The 19,530-nt window shown below is 39.0% G+C and overlaps 1 protein-coding gene across 2 annotated transcripts; it reads right to left on the reverse strand.

Annotated features, from left to right (window-relative positions):
- Positions 1 to 16,010: 16,010 nt before the first annotated feature.
- On the reverse strand, positions 16,011 to 18,894 carry LOC25484303 (LOB domain-containing protein 16). Of its 2 annotated transcripts, XM_024784144.2 has the most exons (3): positions 18,343 to 18,894; positions 16,562 to 16,656; positions 16,011 to 16,456 (listed from the first exon to the last, which is right to left on the reverse strand). In XM_024784144.2, the coding sequence occupies exons 1-3, from the start codon at positions 18,643 to 18,645 to the stop codon at positions 16,336 to 16,338; spliced, it is 519 nt and encodes a 172-aa protein (XP_024639912.1). In that variant the 5' UTR covers positions 18,646 to 18,894; the 3' UTR covers positions 16,011 to 16,335. The 2 variants fall into 2 exon arrangements, with proteins under 2 accessions (XP_024639912.1, XP_013468532.1); XM_013613078.3 differs by having other exon boundaries at positions 16,011 to 16,656; positions 18,343 to 18,888.
- Positions 18,895 to 19,530: the final 636 nt, after the last annotated feature.

Raw genomic sequence — 19,530 nt, forward strand, 5'->3', positions numbered from 1 at the left:
TATGCATGGATGATATAACAGTTTCATTAAATGCATGAGCACGTAATATGCATGATTATGCATGTATGAATGCTTGTAATGCATGACTGTTGGCAGTTTGTAGGCACGACTTCACGGGGAAGACAAGACATTAGAATATTGGGCACGTAGTGGCTCGTGCTATATTACACATTCTTGGAAATCCTCTTTGGAGATGACGTCGTTGGGAGACGCATCGGAACCATGGCCGAGGGCTGGTAGGTATGTAACTTGCTGGGGATAGAGTCTTGAGAGACTCCACTGGGGAAAACGCCGTTGTGCTGGGCATTTCAGTGCTGGATATGTTGTAGACATTGCATCTGTGGTCAATGCTTTTTGCATGTTATATTCTTAATTTCATTCGTTCAATTTTTGCATCCCATTTTTGCCTGGATCGCCCTTTCGGGTTTTCGATCCACCGGGGAAATAAGTTCTTTTCAATGCCCCATTTTTGCCTGAACTGCCCTTTCGGGTTGTCAATCCAGCGGGGTGCTCATTTTTGCCTAAGTCGCCCTTTCGGGTTTTCAACTTAGCGAGCTCATTCATTTTCATGCATTTTATTCTGTTTTTTCATTCTTGCCACTGACCACAGACTATCCTGGAGGAGAACCTGCTTGTAACATATATTGAAATAGACATCGACATACTCTCGCTCATGCATGTTTCATTTGAATGTACCCTGTTGCTCAGGTTTGCTTTTCAAAATAGACAAAAAGTTTTCAATTTTCAAAATGTTTGTTTCAAGCATTGTCATTATCAAAATAGAAAGAGAATGTTTTGTATATAGCTTTGAAAGTAAAAAGAAAGCAGAGTTTCAAACAAAAGCACAAGCTCAAATTGATGTATAAGAGTGGTGGTCAGCCGAAGGCATGACTCCACGGATTCACAAGGCTTGGAAAATGGTAATTTTATTGGTTGGTGGTACATTGAACACAGCAATCATTACATTTCCTGGAAACTTTGAATTCGCAAGTGTAGGAGTTTTTGATGAAGATAGTCATTAACAGCTGCAAATGCCCCAAGGGGGACGGTGGTCGGCCAGATATAGCTACTTGCCTTTTATTTCAATCTCATTTTTGCATGAACCGCCCTTTCGGGTTTTCGGCTCATCGAGACGCTCATTCTTGCCTGATTTGCGTACAATCTCAGCGAGCTTTTCATATATTTTTTTTTTGTCCCTTATTTTTGCCTGGACCGCCCTTTCGGGTTTTCGATCCACCGGGAAGCGCATTTTTGCCTAGGCCGCCCTTTCGGGTTTTCGACCTACCACGCTGTTCTTTTCATATTTCTAGGCAAAGTATTTCTTGACTATATCGGCATTCACTGGATTTGGAAGTTCTACACCATCCATGTGTGTAAGGATTAAAGCACCACCGGAGAAGGCCTTCTTGACAACATAAGGACCTTCATAGTTAGGCGTCCACTTGCCCCTTGGGTCGGGTTGCTGGCTTATCCTCCTTTTCAATACAAGTTCCCCTACCTTGAATTCTCGGGGATGGACTTTCTTATCAAAAGCAGTCTTCATTCTTACTTGATATGACTGTCCACGAGCCATGGCATCCATACGTTTTTCCTCAATCAAATTCAACTGATCATACCGGCTTTGGCACCATTCAGCCTCTGATAACTTTGCTTCCATGATCACACGGAGAGACGGGATCTCCACTTCCAAAGGAAGAACTGCTTCCATACCATATACAAGAGAGAAAGGGGTTGCCCCGGTTGAACTGCGCACAGTAGTGCGGTAGCCATGCAGAGCATAGGGTAACATCTCATGCCAGTCCTTGTAAGTGGTTACCATCTTCTGGACAATCCTCTTGATATTCTTGTTGGCGGCCTCAACTGCACCATTCATCTGAGGTCTATAGGGAGAAGAGTTATGGTGCTCAATTTTGAATTCTTCACAAAGGGCTTGCACCACATTGTTGTTCAGGTTCGTACCATTGTCGGTAATAATCTTGCTGGGAACACCATATCGACAGATGATGTTGTTCTTGATGAACTTAGCTACCACTTGCTTGGTCACATTGGTATAAGATGCTGCTTCAACCCACTTGGTGAAGTAGTCAATTGCCACTAAGATGAAACGATGACCATTTGAAGCCTTCGGTTCAATCCTTCCAATCATGTCGATGCCCCACATTGAGAACGGCCATGGGGATGACATAACATTGAGAGCGTGCGGAGGCACATGAATCTTATCAGCATAGATTTGACATTTGTGACATTTTCTGGCGTACTGGTAGCAATCATGCTCCATGGCCATCCAGTAGTAACCTGCCCGTAACAACTTCCTCGACATAGTATGCCCTGTAGCATGGGTCCCGAAGGTACCGTCATGTACATCATGCATTAACTGCTCCGCCTCATGTTCATCAACACATCTTAACAATACCATGTCATAGTTTCTCTTGTACAGAATATCTCCATCTAACAGGAATCTACTGGCCAATCTTCTCAAGGTCTTCTTGTCTTGTTTGGAAGCACCTGGCGGATACTCACGGCTCAGCAAGAACTGTTTGATGTCGTAGTACCAGGGTCTATAGTCAACCACATTTTCGCCAGCCTGATCGATCACATCCCCAATAGCAAACACATGCGAAGGTCTTTCAAGGCGTTGCACTTTGATTATTGGCACATCATTCCAATGGTTTACTCGAAACATGGAAGATAGAGTAGCAAGAGCATCAGCCATTTGGTTCTCATCACGAGGAATATGGTGCAGCTCAATCTTTGTAAAATACGTCAGCAAACGTCTCGCATAATCACGATAAGGAATCAAATTAGCATGGTGGGTCTCCCATTCACCCTTTATCTGATTGATGACGAGCGCAGAATCTCCATAGATGTCGAGGTGTTTGATTCTCATGTCAATTGCTTCCTCGATCCCAAAGATACATGCTTCATACTCAGCCATATTGTTGGTACATTCGAACAAGATTCTGGCGGTAAAAGGAATGTGATGCCCCTGCGGGGATACAATGACTGCCCCAATTCCCTTACCATAAGCATTGACAACACCATCAAAGACTAAACCCCACTTGCTATTGGGATCTGGACCTTCATCAATCAACGGTTCTTCGCAGTCTTTGGATTTCAAATACATGATCTCTTCATCGGGGAAATCAAACTCAATTGGTTGGTAATCATCAAGAGGTTGGTAGGCAAGATGATCGGCAAGAATGCTACCTTTGATTGCCTTTTGAGTTTTGAACACAATATCATATTCAGACAAAAGCATCTGCCAGCGTGCAATCTTCCCAGTAACAACAGCTTTCTCAAAGATATACTTTATCGGATCCATTCTGGATATCAACCAAGTTGTATGATTCACCAAATAATGACGCAGGCGTTTGGCAGCCCAAGCTAGAGCACAACAAGTCTTCTCAAGCATTGTATACCGAGTTTCACAATCGGTGAACTTCTTGCTCAGATAGTAGATAGCATGCTCTTTCTTTCCGGTTTCATCTTGTTGACCAAGTACACATCCCATGGATTCATCAAATACTGCCAAATACAAGATCAAAGGCCTTCCTTCCACGGGTGGGACAAGGATAGGTGGTTCCAGCAGGTAATTCTTGATGCTATCAAAAGCTTCTTGGCATTCATCATTCCATACAACAGGCTGGTTCTTTCTAAGCAGCTTGAAAATCGGCCCACAGGTTGCGGTCATATGAGATATGAATCGGGAGATGTAACTCAAACGTCCCAAGAAGCCTCTAACTTGCTTCTCTGTCTGTGGAGCCGGCATTTCTCGGATGGCCCGGACTTTATCAGGATCGACTTCAATGCCCTTTTGGCTGACAATGAAGCCTAATAACTTTCCGGACCTGACACCGAATGTACATTTGTTGGGATTCAATCGCAGCTTGTATTTTCTCAACCTTTCAAACATCTTTGTTAAATATTCAACATGCTGCTCCTCATCTGTTGACTTCACAATCATGTCATCCACATATACCTCAACTTCTTTGTGAATCATGTCATGAAACAGAGTGGTCATTCCCCTTTGATAGGTAGCACCAGCATTGATTAGGCCGAACGGCATCACTTTGTAGCAGAAGGTACCCCATGGAGTGATAAAAGATGTCTTTTCTCTATCTTTCGGAGACATTTTGATCTGATTGTAACCGGAGAAACCGTCCATGAAGGAAAACACCTTAGATTGAGCAGTATTATCAACAAGCACATCAATATGAGGTAATGGAAAGTTGTCTTTTGGACTGGCTTTGTTCAGGTCTCTGAAGTCAACACACATCCGAACTTTACCATCCTTCTTTGGCACAGGCACAATATTGGCAACCCATTCGGGATACTCAACTGTCATGAGGAAACCCGCATCAATCTGCTTTTGAACTTCATTCTTGATCTTGAGAGCCATATCAGGATGAGTCCTTCTCAATTTCTGCCTGACGGGAGGACATTCAGGCTTGGTAGGGATCCGATGCTCCACAATCATAGGGTCTAGACCTGGCATATCTTCATAGGACCATGCAAAAATATCCGGATATTCCCGGAGGAGTTGGATAATCTTCTGCTTAACCCCTTCCTCTAGAGTAGCACCAATCTTGATTTCTTGCTTATTCTCCTCGGTACCTATGTTGATAAGCTCAATCTCTTCTTGGTGAGGCTGAATGGCTTTCTTTTCTTGCTCAAGTAACCGAGTAATCTCATATGGTATATCATCACCTTCCTCATCTTCGGCTTCACACACAGGGAAATCAAAACTTGGAGGAACCGTAGGATTACTGTGTTCAACGGGTTTATTATGGTTCAACCTGCACATAATGATTGGATGATTTTAGAAAGAGTTTTTTTTTTTTTTTTTTTTTTTTTTTCATGCAGATTTTTGAAATTAATAAGAAAATACAGACGTTTTGGTTTTTTCTGGCATTACCATCGTTTCCAAGGGAAAAAGCACTAAAAAAAAGTAGTCGTGGAAGAAACGACAAAATTTTATTAATCAACGGCAATGCCGAAACAAACATGCCCTTACAGAAAATATCACTCTCGCTTTGGGCAGAGCGAGAGGATTGTTATTTTGAAAACAAAGCAATAAAGCAACAAGACACATTACTCAGAAACATGCATGATTGAAGGAATGTCAATGGCATCCCAATTAGTCGCAATGCCTCCTGGTGTAACAAATACAGGCCTGAGACCAGATCCAGTGGCTTCTTCAGAGATAGCATTAACAAACCCAGCACTGTGGAAGACTCCCGAGGAAACTCTTGATGACGGGGAGAACCCGAGACCTTCTTTACGCTTGTTCTCACAGAGCTGTATCACCTTGCCCCAACCGGCAGTCTGACCGTCCTGAATAACCTTCTGAGCATCTTTCAATGAAGCCATAGCAGTCCCAGCTTTCTTAGGCTCCGCACCTTCAATGGTCAATCCTTGGAAAGCAGTCCCTTCAGCAGACCCTGCTTCAATACAAGAAAAGGAAGATAGCTGGCTAACTAAGTATGCCTCTTCACCATGAATGGTAACAAGCTTTCCATTCCTTATGAATTTCAACTTCTGATGTAAGGTGGAGGTTACCGCACCTGCATCGTGTATCCACGGTCTTCCCAGCAGGCAACTGTAGGATGCATTAATGTCCATCACTTGGAAAGTAACCAAGAAATTCTCAGGGCCAATGGTTATCGGCAAGTCTAACTCTCCCAGCACATTCTTTCGAGATCCGTCAAAAGCTTTGACCAAGAAAGTACTTCTCCTCAACGGGGTCCCACGGTAGCTCAACTGATCTAGAGTTGTCTTGGGCATTACATTGAGAGAGGAACCGGTATCCACCAACACATTTGATATCATGTCTGATTTACAATTCACCGAGATGTGCAAAGCCAGATTGTGACTCTTTCCCGCTTCCGGCAACTCTTCTTCACTGAACCAGAGGTTGTTACAAGCGGTAATATTTCCCACTATGCCACCAAACCGATCTACCGTAACTTCGTGGTCAACATATGCCTGCTCCAGCACTTTCAATAAGGTATTCCTGTGAGCCTCAGAGCTCAAGAGTAATGACAAGACAGATATCTTTGAAGGAGTCTGCAGCAACTGATCAACGATCTTGTAGTCGCTCCTCTTTATTATTCTCAGAATCTCATCTAAATTTGAATCCTCTATAGATTTGCCTGGCTGATTCATATCTGTAGCAATGGGTGAAACAACGGTTGGAGTTGCTTCTTCAACTTGTGGAGCGATTGGCGTAGCTACTTTCTTCTGAAATAACGGCGGACGGACCTTCCCGCTTCTTAGTGCTGCAGAAGTCCCTTCGGCAATATTGCTTACTGTGGCAAAGGAGGCTAGAGGCACCTCTACTCCATTTTCTATCATAGTAGCATTGTACTTGTATGGCACAGCCTTGTCTGAAACATAAGGAATTGGTCCTGGCAACCTTATCACCAAAGGCTCAGCACACTTCTTCAAAGGTACACTCTTGACAGGAGGATCGTGAAAAACTGGCACGACCACGCAAACATCACTGACAGTTAGAAAATTATCATTCATCAAGCTTTGGATGTCTTCTTGAACAGTATAACAACCCAAAGGATCACGGAGGCATCCCAGACACTTGGCATGATCATGGTTAAACAGAGAAGCTTTGCACAGCTTGATGTGTAGAGGTACCAGAGGAGTTGCGACGTTGCGGACATCAAGTCTCGGAGCTTCTTCACACACTTCGATCATATTCACAGCGGCATGATTTGGTAGCGGATTGTCAAGGACATGTGGAACATTATTCTCGAAAGTCAGCTTCCCTTGATCGATGAGCTTCTTCACGATATATTTCAAAGCATAACACCCCTCGACATCATGACCTAGGGCACCTTGATGAAAGTCGCATTTGAGATCAGACCTGAACCTTGGAGGCAACGGATCAGGTGGGGGCTTACCCTGTCTAGTTGTACAATGCCCTCTCTGGAGTAAAGTTGGAAGCAACTCAGCATATAACATCGGTATCGGAGGGAAAGTAGGCCTAGCTTGCTGATTTTGTTGTTGTTGTTGAACCGGCATCTGTTGTTTCATCTGTTGGGCAATTGCATTGACGGGCACTTGAGGCTGGCCCGGCGGCAAAGGGTACTGATGATAAAACGGTGGGAAGAACGGATGCTGAGAATACGGCATATACGGGTATGACGGAGGCATTTGAGCTGCATTGATAGGAGCAACAGTAGCCATTGATTGCCCGGCTCCAGCTGACACCATCCCCACTTCCGTTTCTTTCTTCTTGTGGTGTCCATTACCATATCTCTTCGACGCATTCACAGAGGATTCAGCTTTCTCAAACACGATGATTCCATCCCTTACGGCTTCCTCAAGACGGGTTCCCATGGTGACCATCTCCGAAAAGTTGTTCGGGGCAGCGATGATCATCCTCTCAACATAATCTTTCTTCAACGTTTTTAAGAACGTCTGGGTCATTTCTTCCTCATCTAAAGCAGGAGTGATACGGGCAGCCGCCCCTCTCCACCTTTGCGCATATTCACGGAAACTTTCCTCCTTCTTCTGAGATAGGGACCTGAGAAACTCCCTATTTGGCCTCAGTCGAGTGTTAAACCCATAATGGCTCTTGAAAGCGGTGGCTAACTCATCAAAGGTATGGATGTCATTCTTACTCAAACTAGTATACCACTCTGCGGCATCCTCCATCAGACTATCCTGAAAACAGTGGATCATAAGGGAATCATTGTCTTTGTAATTGCCCATCTTCCGGACGTATTTGATGATGTGATTTTGAGGACAAGTTAGCCCGTTGTACCGGTCGAAGTCCGGAATCTTGAACTTTTTAGGAACATCCACTTTTGACACTAAGCAAAGGTCTTGAGTTTTGACAGAGTCTGCACTCCCTCGATTGGCCTGGATTTCGTGACGGAGTTCTTTAGCAAGTTCCTCCATCATTTCTTCCATAGTCTTGGTTACGGGGATGCTTCTGTGCTGTGTGTTGATGTTAATACCTTGAGGCAGAATGTGCACCAGAGGCTCAGTGACAGCTGCGGTTGTTTGTGGCAAAGTAGCAATGATGGAGGCGGCATTTGTTGCAGGAATCAGAACATTGTTAGCAGTGCCCGAGGTGCTTGCTGTAGCAACGGGAGTGAAGAACGGTGGAAGCCCATACGGAAACCCCACTGGCATAGTAAAGCGATTGTCTGCAGAAGTGGTAGGGAGCACGCTTGTAGTTACTGGTGCAGCTGTGGTTGTAGGGATAGCTGTAGCTGATTGCTCTTGAGCAGCTAGTAGAGCAGTCATGACGTCATTAGCTTTAGCCAATTCCTCCTTTAGAGAGGCTAACTCGGTGCGAAGCTGAGCGTTCTCTTCTTCCATAGCCCTTTTCTTTCTTCTGTATTCTCTGGTTCGATCAATTCTATCTGGTTCGTAAACTCTCTGAGCACGAGCCACTTTTCACACTGCGGCAGAGGAACCAGGAGATAGTAAGCACTTGGAAGCCTTTGTGACCAATGCATGATGCATATGATGCATGATATGCAAATGCGAATGCAAAAGACTTATTTTTTCGTCGAAGGATTTTAAAACAAATTAGAAATCTTGCAAATAATCAAAACTACATAGTATCTTTAACAGGAAAACTTTGAAATTTCAACAAGATAAACACATGAAGCCCTCAAGCATAGGAAGTAGTCGGAGGTTCGTCGGACTCGGAATCTGAATCACAGTATCTGGCAAAGAAGTCTCGTCGTCCTCGGGCTCTCTTGGAATCCCTCATAAGCAGCTCGTCTTTCTCTTCTAGTTCCCTCCGGGCCTTAGCTAGCTCTTTCTTCAACATCAGATTCTCATGAGTCTTCTGCTCATCTCTACCATCCAAAGTCATGATTAGATTCTCGGCTTGATTGTACCGAGCTTTCCACACTTGCTTCTCACGACTCTCCATAGCTAGATGCTCCTGATACATATCCTGAGTCGCGGGGAGTAGAGGTAGAGGCATAGATGGAGTAGACGAAGACACGTATCTCATAGCTGGATAAGGCATACCAATCTCCTCAGCTCGATCTATCACCCACTGAGTATAGGCCTCATGAGCGACACCAGATCTCACACCTAGATGCTTCACACTCTTCCTTCGAACCTTGGACCAAGCATCTATGAAAGCTTTCCTTTGTCCGGTGGGAGCATTCATGTAGAAGAAGAACTCTGGAGATGTGGCAAGATTGATGGGCTTCGACTTCATAGGGAAACCGAACTGTCTCATAGCAAGCTCGGGGTTGTAGTTAATTCCTCCACGGGTACCAAGAAGAGGTACATTGAGAAAGTCTCCGCAACCCATGATGATTTCCTTTACCTGAGCGGCCGGAGTGAGCCAGACGACCTCATTAGGAGTGAGAGCCATAATCCGCTGAGAGTAGGACCAGTTCTCCGAGTTGTCATGGAAGGAACTCGGAAGGTGCGAAATAAACCACCTATACAAAAGAGATGTGCAGCAAAGAATATACCCACGGCCCTTGAGAGTCCTGTCATGAATGGCGTGGTAGGCATCCGCTAGCAAAGTAGGAACTGGGTTCTTGGAATGAAAGATCTCGATAGCATTCATGTCCACAAAGTTGTCGAGGTTCGGGAAGAGAATGAGCCCGTAGATAAGCAAAGCAAGAATAGCCTCGAGTGTATCCTGACGAGTAGTACTGAGATTAGCCTGATCAAGAAGATACTTTGAAGTGAACCCCCGGATGTGAGACTTGGTAATAAGATGGTTGGAGACGTCGGAAGTCTTGAGGTAGAGATCCTTAGCGATAACCAGAGGAGTAAGAGAAGTCCCGGGACCGGTGAAAGGTGTCTTCTCGGCTATAGGTAAATCCACTAGATTGGAGTAAGCCTCGAGAGTAGGAACCAACTGGAAGTCCGGGAAAGTGAAGCAGCGGAAGCTCGGATCATAAAATTGCACCAGAGTGTGCACCAGCTTCTCGTCCACATCGGTTCGGAGCAAAGTAAGCAATCCCCCGTACCGGAGTCGGAACCCTGTTTGACTCTTGACCTTGAGTGCCAACTCTCTCAAGCTAACCAAATCCACTTCCTTGAACTTGTAGCACTTAGTCTTCTTCATACCTGTGATTATTTACAAAAATTCTCATTTGTTTAAACCCTTCGATGAATGCATGAAAAATGTTTATGCATGAATGCATGTATGCATGATTGTTTTGTTTAGTTACAAAGAACAGGGTGGGTTGAGATTCAAAGTAACAGATGGACACGGCGTCCGGTGAACTAAGGCTTTGGATAGTAGTAACCAAGGTTCTAACACAGTTCCCAAACTGCAACCTCTCTCACATATATCATGGTAGTACAGGACGACACCCGTTCCATGATTATTTGTGAGAAGGTCTAGTTTGAGTGTAGTATCGCGTGACGACTAAAGTTTGAGACAACACTCAATTTAGCCACCGCACTACGTCCTAAAAAGGCTAGGATGGGTTTGGTAACTACGGTTCATAGCTTCGTCGAACAATTGAAAGTGAAGTGCCTAAGCATGACAACACACGCCGACAATATCACCTTCAAAATGCCTCAGCTATGTGAGATTGATCGCATAATCCAATACACGAGGCAACCCCCGGATCGAATTGTCGATTATATCTCTACCTAAACATAAGTTCACTCAGCCCGGGTATAGGACTTTTGATATTCTCACCCCACACGTCAAATGAAAGTAAACAAGTATTCACATATGTAAGCAATAAAACAAAGCGTAAATATAAACTAAGGAAAACTAGGCGCGACCCGCTAAAAAGAATCCCCAGTGAAGTCGCCATTTCTGTTATCATGGTTTTTGGGTGCCAAGCCATTTAATTGGACTTGTACCTTTCGACCGTTGATTTCTCTCTTTTTTCTTGGGAAGGGAAAAATTGAGAAAAAACCCTTAGATTCTAAGTTCGGGGGTCGGTTTTACTACGGGAAGGTGTTAGGCACCCGGAGTAACTATAGTCCTCTATAGGAGCCGTTTTCCTAAGTCGATTTCTACGCTTTATTTTTATTGCCTACTTATTGAAAGAAAAGAAGTTTTATTTGAGTGAAGAATGGGGGTGAGAAGAAGTAGAATTTGATTTTATTTCGGCTTGGATGAGTTTTGACTCATTGCCTACGTACCCTTTTAAGGGATCAAAACCGTTCGTAGTTCTTGCTAAAAAAATTTGTTTTTGTTTTAATTGTTTGATTTTAAGTTTTGAAAATGGTTTTGAAGAAGGAGATTGGGAGGCTTCATGAGCATTAGATTTAGCAAAAAAGTGAGGTTTGATTAGTGATTAGAAAGAAAGTCTAAATGGTTAAGATGAATTGAATTTTCCTTAAGAAAAAGAAAAGAAAAAAAATGAAGTGTTGACTTCATATTTATTATGAAATTTTTTGAAGTGAAGTTCAATTGTTTTTTTTTTGGAAAAAAGATGGATTTTCTCTAAGTGTTTAAAACCTAAACGCTTATTTAACCATACAATCCTATGCATACATCTAAGGTGAGTGTGTGCGTGTCGGTGCGCCATAGTGTCCATAGTCCATATTACAACATTTCCTAAATACATTCTATGGCCTCTTTGCCAAGCTACAAACCAATGGTAAATTACATCTCTAAAATGAATTAAAACTTGCAAAAATAAATGCTAGACTAAAGAAGGTGGAGGGAACGCTAAATGAGATGCATGAAACATGGAAATAAACTTGTTAGTGAAAAGAAAAAAAACATAACAAGTACTAAGAAATAAAAGCATGCAAGATGGCACAAAAAGTTAACAAAATGACATTAAACCCTAAAAACTTAGGTATGAAACCTAAAGCATTCTTGGCCTCTAATTCTCATGCTTTAACAAATTTTGAAAGAGTTTTCTTTATCTCAAGTTATAGCATGGAATTATTGGAAATATGCAAGCATGGTTTCATGCCATATTTTCTAGAATAAACTTGGCATTTTATATCTTTCAAAATAGGCATATATTGTTCATAAAATCAAGAACTTATGAACCAAATCAAAACAGCAAATCAACATGAGATTATAGGCACAAATTTCTCATATTAACACATCAAGTAGTTTTATCACATATTCTCACATCAAGGACAAATGTGTGAAGAAGAATCCATAATAAATAATTCAAAGAGAATTAAAATGCTATGAATTAATCATACCAAAATTTCATGAATCCTCAATGTGCAAAAATGTCATAAAAACAATAAGAAAATATCAAGAAACATGTATGAATTTTTCTAGGAATTTTATCACAATTTTAATCAAGACATAGGTGCAGGTAGCAAACAAAAACAGTGCAAATAGCAGAAAAGTAAACAAAAACGTAAAAAGCAAAGAAATAAAGCCCAAGCCCAAAAAACCAAAAGATCCGGATGCACAGGGAGCGTTGGATTGATCCAGAGGGGGAAACCCTAGATCCAACGCTCAGGATTGAAGGGATTGGACCGGTCTTGAACCGGTCCGGTTCAGTTGCCTATATAAACAAGCTAGCACCGGTTTTTTCATTTTTTACAAATTCTCTCTCTCTCTTCTCTCAGAGCTTCTCTCTCTAAACTCACTCTTCTCTCTTCTCTCACCTCCACCGGTTTCTGGCTATGTCGCCGGAGAAGATGAAGGTGACCGGAAACTTCATCTTCTCCGATGAACCTCCTAGGGTTCCGGCGAAGAAATTTCCAGAATTCTAAGATTCCTACGTTTTCTGATTCGTCTTCTTATTCTAAGTATGATTCTGGCACTGGTTTTTTCAAACGATTCTTGAAACGACGTAGATCGGGAAAAGACTCATACGGTTTTGAAATGATTTTTTGATTGTTTTTTTTTAACAAAACGTTTAGATCTTTAAAGATTTACATCGTTTCGTCGTTTGATTGATTTTCTGGTATGCGTTCTTGCTTTCAAAACTTAGATCCTTATGGATCTAGGTTTTGTGTTTACGGTTACGGCCTTGGCTTTGAATTCTGGAAATCTTTGGATTCGGTTTGTTTTACTTCACTGATTCATGCTTTTTTCAAAGAAAATGATGTTGAAGTTGTTTACCTGTGATTTTCGATTCGGAGACTCTGTAGGAAGAGCTTCTGGAAACTTTGATCTGGTTCTTTTGTGACTTTGTTGCTTTGAAACTGGAAACAACACGGTGTTTCTTCACTGATTCACCTTCTTCTTCTTCTCCACCGGTTCAATCTTCTTCGTTTTCTTTCCCTCTTCTTCTCGCTGTTGTCTCTGTGATCGCGCCTGGATTCGTTGCCAAACGGTGACGGAGCTGCGCTTGAATTGCAGAGGAATTGGTTCTATGATGATGATTCCTCAGGAATCTCTGAGAATCAATGGGAAATTCAATGAATTTTGATGATTCTTGCTTTCTGGAAAACGGTTAGGGTTTTGTGTTCTTGGTGAATCTGAGAAACTTTTCTGTTTTGATTCTGTTGCTGAAAAAAGAAAATTGAATTTGTGTTTATGAGTTGGCGTGTAGTTAATGGCTCTGAAATCTGACTCAATGTATTTATAGCTGACATGTGTACACTTGAGCCAATGGATTTGTGACATCTGGACATGGAGAAAAATGGCACGGCCTTGTAATTTTGGACTTCTGGGCCTTTCTGCAAAAACAAAGAAATTGAGGACTAAACTGCAAAATTAAAAACTTGAAATGAAATAAAAAAAAGCAGTTTGGACAAAAATGCAATTTTTGGACCTCAATTGAGGGACCAAAAATGCAATTAAAAATAAAATTTGAATAAAAAACGTAATTTGACCAAACGTAAAGTGAAACAAAAATAAAACTGACAAAACGGACTAAAACGAACCAATGGCTTAAATGAGGTACTTCAAAGTAACCTCCCCATGCCAAAATTTCATGTGAAATGACCAAAATGCCCCTAGGGTTAAAAACGACCTAAACTGAATCAAATTGACTTGACACTGACTCAGATGCAAGTTTGAAATGAATTTTAACAAAGTTTACTGATGAAATGTTTAAAAGTAATCCGAAAAGACTCAGAGACAGTCACAAGGATGAAAAATGGGTCCCACTGCAGGAAATGACCAAAATACCCTTCTGTATGACTTTTTTGCAAATTTTGAAATAAACTGTAGAAAAAGCAATGTAATGATTCAGAGACACTTTTGAACGACTTACAAGACAAGTAAAGACATTTCAAAAGGTTTTATGCAAGAAAAACATAGGTAAAATTGTGATTGAAAATACTGCGAGGCAGAGACAATTTGAACTGTGCAGTTGAAATTTGACATTTGACAAAGTTTGAAATGAAATTGGGCCCAGTATTTTTAGGTCCAAAAACAGGGTATAACAACATTCAACCCTTCCGCTGTATAAGAAATAAGAAGGGTGAGATTGGGTCACCTTGAAAAAGACCTCTATTCAACTTAAACTCATATGTAGAACTTCCATTAGCCAAAACCGACGCAGTGGTTGTGTCGATACATTCCATGAGCCACATCCTCCTCCTGCAGAAGAAGTACCCCATCTTGACCATCACTGACTCTAGGTAAACCCACTCCACCGAATTATAATCCTTTTCAAAATCAACTTTAAGCGAAATAAGCTCCTTCTCCTCTCTGCGTAATCCACTACCTCATTGGCTATAATAATACCATTTAAAATTTATCTTCCTTTTACAAAGGCAGATTGAGCTTTTGAGATGACACTATCAATAATCAGTTTTAATCTATTTGTCAATACCTTAGCCACTATGTTGTACATAAATCTAACTAATGAAATGAGTCGAAAATCTGACAACTTCCAAGGGACAAATAACTTTAGAAATCAAAGCAATAAAAATACAATTAGAACCTTTAACCAAATTACCGTTAACAACATAACAATAAAATCTTCTATCATCTTTTTTTTTTAGCAAAAAATCTTCTATCATCTCAAGCTTAGTTTCTTGAATTCGTAAAATATTTGGACCTCTATCTCTAACGAAATTTTGAACCTCCTTTTTCTTTGCCACCCCCAACCCTCTTACATCATACAAAATTATTATCTTCATTGAACACTTTACAACACTTTATAAAAAGATCGTTCTTAAAATACAAAAATCGACAACTAGTTCTTTGATTAATAAAAATCATCGTTAATTTATTAGTTTAAATAAAAAATGTACCAAAAAAATTAAATTTGTTTGAATGTATTATAGAATCTCCATTTTATATATTTTTGATTTGTAAATTTTGAGTTTAATATTATTTTTGGGTTAACAATTCAGTTTCTAGATGATTTTTTTTCTTCATTTTTTTAATGGTAAATGACCGGTTTCTAGATGAATAAGCCTTATTATTCATAAATTCGACAAAGAGGTAAAAAAAGTGTTTCACCCGATAATTGATCAACCCACAATTTAATATGTTATGATCAAACTCTTTTCATGTGTCTTTTTTGTTAGCATCACTGTGAGTCCTTAACACAGACACATTTAGTTTTTTTTTTTTTTTTTGTCAAGACACAGACATATTTACTACTACAAAAAGAGGTTTTTACATCGGTTGAGAAACACTTTTCACATCGGATGGCGCCCGATGTAAGTAATATCATATGCTTGTATAAGTTGTTACACCACCAACATCAACCCGTATGAGACTCCATGACCATTCTTTAATGCTTGAAACCTCCTCTCAAGGTGTTTGTCTTGATGCTTTTGTAAGATAATATATTATGTACCTTTGCTTATTCATTGCATAAACATGTCTATATACAATAAGAATAGCCAAAGTCTTGACTACAAAATCTTTACCAGATCGTTACGGTAGAGTAATAATTCCTAAATAAATACAAACAAATTATATTTGCATATTCTAATAGTTTTATCCAATATTAATGTTGCCAAAACCCTTATTTTTTTCATTCAATTTTTCTGCAAACATTAGTTTCACCTTATTCCTCCTCGTATCTATCCACCTTCAAATCCACCAAGTTCTAACAATTAACAACGTATATTTTTTAACTTTTACGTTTGGATCTTCAACACTATAATAATTTTCAACATTTGACTGAAAAAGGCAATACTATACCAAGTCAAAATAAGGGATTCATGTTTGTACAACGCATATAGAGGACTAAAGGAGAGAAAGACTTGGTAGTTTACAAAAATATAGTAATTTCTTTTGGATTAAATCCACAAATATAAAACCTAATAATAATTATATTACAATAGTAGTTAAACATTGCTTTTTCCGTAATTCAGCCACGAAATAAACCGGGGTTAAACTTCACTTTATTTTAGTGTTGACTACCGATGGATCTTATCATATTGATTTTCTCATGTTGTCTCAACCATTCATCCGTTGAATTAAGAAAATGAGAGGTTGGACGAAAAAGGCAAGAGAGGATTCAAATCCGCCTAATGATAGTTTCCGGTCATTCCCAGAGATGTTTCTTGCCGCTCACCCAAATGATATGACGTCATTCTTTTATTAGAGTAAGATTGGCATTGTATGGTCATTACATCATTGATGCTGCAGCTGCTAAAATCAATTGAATCAAGGGAGCTCTTAGGAGATATAGGGTTCATATAATTTGTGGGACAAAATGGATTGATTAATTGCTGTTTAACAACATTCCCTGACCATTGATTCTCCAAGTTCTTTGTCCCCTCCTCTAGGCTTTGACTAATTATTTGTTGTGCTTTCACTTGCATCAGCTGTGCTTGCAAGCTTGCTACCTAATCAAAATACAAAAACGGGAGTCAAACATAAAACCCATATGAACAATTAATATATATTCAACGTTCGCACCGCAGGCAAACGTAATATAAAGGAGTAATTGAAATTAGATAGATAAATCAAGAATTATTTAGAATTTTAAGCAAAACTAAAAAGACTAGAATTGCTTTAATCAAAGAAAATTGTAAAAGAAGAAAAAAAGAAGTACTAGAAAATTTAGATTTCTTTAATTGTATTATATAGAAAATAGGGTTAATTAAGTTTTTAGTCCCTATAAATATTCATAGTTTTGTTTTTAGTCTCTACAAAATAAAATCACACTTTTTTGTCTTTATAAAAATTTTCATCAGCATTTTTAGTCCCTATAAAATTTTTCATCAGCACTTTTAGTCCCTGTCAAAAATTTTCATCAACAGTTTTGGTCTCTAAAATGCTTAAGAAAAATGTCACAGAAAATAAAAAGTGTGATTTTATTTTGTAGGGACTAAAAACTTAATTAACCCTAAAAAATATACCTTAAACACTTTGATCTACTTTCGAACCACACAACTTAAACACTCACAAAAAATATATCATTTTAATTTGGGGTTTTGTCCAAACAACTCTTACTCGTCGATCTTGTTAAAAAGAAAAGTCTTACTAGTCGATAATTGACATAAGTAAATTTATAATAAATTAAAATTTGTTAATGGACTGCTAGCTGATCTTGATGTTTAATATATAGCAGCCAAACCTAACTATCTATGCATACAACAACAGCCACAGGGAGAAAAAGACAAGACATGAGTATGATGAAAAATCAATCTGACTCAATCGATTCCAAAATTTGAACACATATATGTATGTATAAATTAAATATTAATTTCTTTAAAAAGAAGTTATATATTAATTATAGGGTTAAATATGTTTTTGTCCCTATAAATATGTTAACTTTTTGTTTTAGTCCCTCTAAAATTTTCCTTCAACTTTTAGTCCCTATAAAGTTTTCAATCTTCACTTTTGGTCTCTCTTTTAAAGTAAACTCATATGTAGAATTCATATTATTTAATAAAAATTTTCAGAAAAATTCAAAATATTATAAGAATGACTTCAAAAAAAATTAAGAATTTTTTAACAAAACATGAATTTAATATGAATTTTTATATTTTTTTTAGGAATTGTTTTTAGAATATTTGACACATTTCTGCACAATTTCATTAAAAAATGCAAAAATTAAATTAAAAATAGGGACCAAAAGTAGTGATTGAAAATTTTATAGGGACTAAAAGTTGAAGGAAAATTTTAGAGAGACTAAAACAAAAAGTTGACATATTTATAGGGACCAAAAACATATTTAACCCTTAATTATATAACATTCATTCACATCATATATACTAAACAAGCAAAACTAAATTGTGAAAAAAATTTCTGGCCCTTGAAAACAACTGAATGAAAGATTATAATTTACAAACTGCAACTTTATTTTTATATAGGAAGTTTTTGAAAAATTTGCTTGTTATTTTTTCAAAGTTCATTAATAAAATTCTCTATTAACGTATGTCAGCTCAAGTATAAGAATCGGAGATTGTAAATTCAAAAGAATATATTTAACTCTATTAATAGAAGATCGTAAAATGAAGATTAATATTAATTATTTCATTGTGACTATTGTGTTAAACTGTTAATTGTAAGGTTTGAAAACGTACCTGTTGTTGTAAAGCAAAAATATGCGATACACAACCATACACAGGATCTATAATACGAGCTTGAGCTTCATAAGCAATTGCGACAACAGCATCATGACGATCATGAACAGGTAAATTCAGTAGCATCTTGGAAACATTGCCAGCACCAAACACTTTATGAATAGCTGCAAATCTTGCAGGTCCTTCTTCACAACAAAAATAAGGTGCAAATATGCACTCAGAAGTACACTTTCTACGGAGAAATTTGCATGCCCCACATGGACATCCTGAGGATCTAGGGCTATAACCATTTGCAGAAGCCATAAATTAAGTTTAATTTTGGGAGAAAGTGTGTGTAAGTATATTTGTGTGTGAAACTAAAAGAGAATAAAATTTTGAGGCACACGGGTAGACTAGAAAAAGGGTACAAAAGTTGGAAGAAAGGGGTGTGGGGCATTGGGAATAAGGGACAGAAAGGGAGGAAATTGTCTTGCAAGAAATGTGAATAGGAGACATGGGAGGCACATGTGTCTGGTTCTAAGGGGACATTTATTAATGGTGACTGATTTTTCAATTGACAACAGGATTAGGTTATCATCAACAAAGTGTGATGCAAGTGAGAGATACTTCTGTCTTTTAATCATTTAGTTTAAGATCCGATCTATAGTCGGTGTATATAAAAAAATATTTGTTGAAAAAAATCAACCCTTAAAAAAAAATCTCTAACTTTGAAGAATCAATTTTTGCATACTTACGAGATTACCTTGTTTAACAAAAAAATGAAAAACTCTCATAGGAACTACTTTTCTTTTATTCAGTTACTCTTTTATAATAAACATATGTATAAGAACAAAACTCTTTTTTTTTTTTTTTTTTTTTTTGCTTTTGCACCGGTTTCTGACCCACCAAAAGTGGACGACTAATCCGGCTCATGCGTAGAGGCATGCACATTGGCCAAGCGTTGTTCCCTCTGGAAATCGAACCCGATATTTCCCAGGTACGTCCTTGGAAGGAGCTCCTTGCCACTGGAGTCCAAAACAACTTGGTTAAGAACAAAACTCTTTGTTTTTAAAGAAAGATCAAAACTCTTATCACCATCCGTTTCACAATGAATGTGAGATTAGCAAAAAAGATTTTTTAAAAAAAAAAAAAATTAATGCCCTTTTTATTCTTTAATGTATAATTAATTCTTTTATTACGTTTATGGTG

Source organism: Medicago truncatula, chromosome 1 (genome assembly GCF_003473485.1).
Source record: "Medicago truncatula cultivar Jemalong A17 chromosome 1, MtrunA17r5.0-ANR, whole genome shotgun sequence".
NCBI lineage: Eukaryota > Viridiplantae > Streptophyta > Magnoliopsida > Fabales > Fabaceae > Medicago > Medicago truncatula.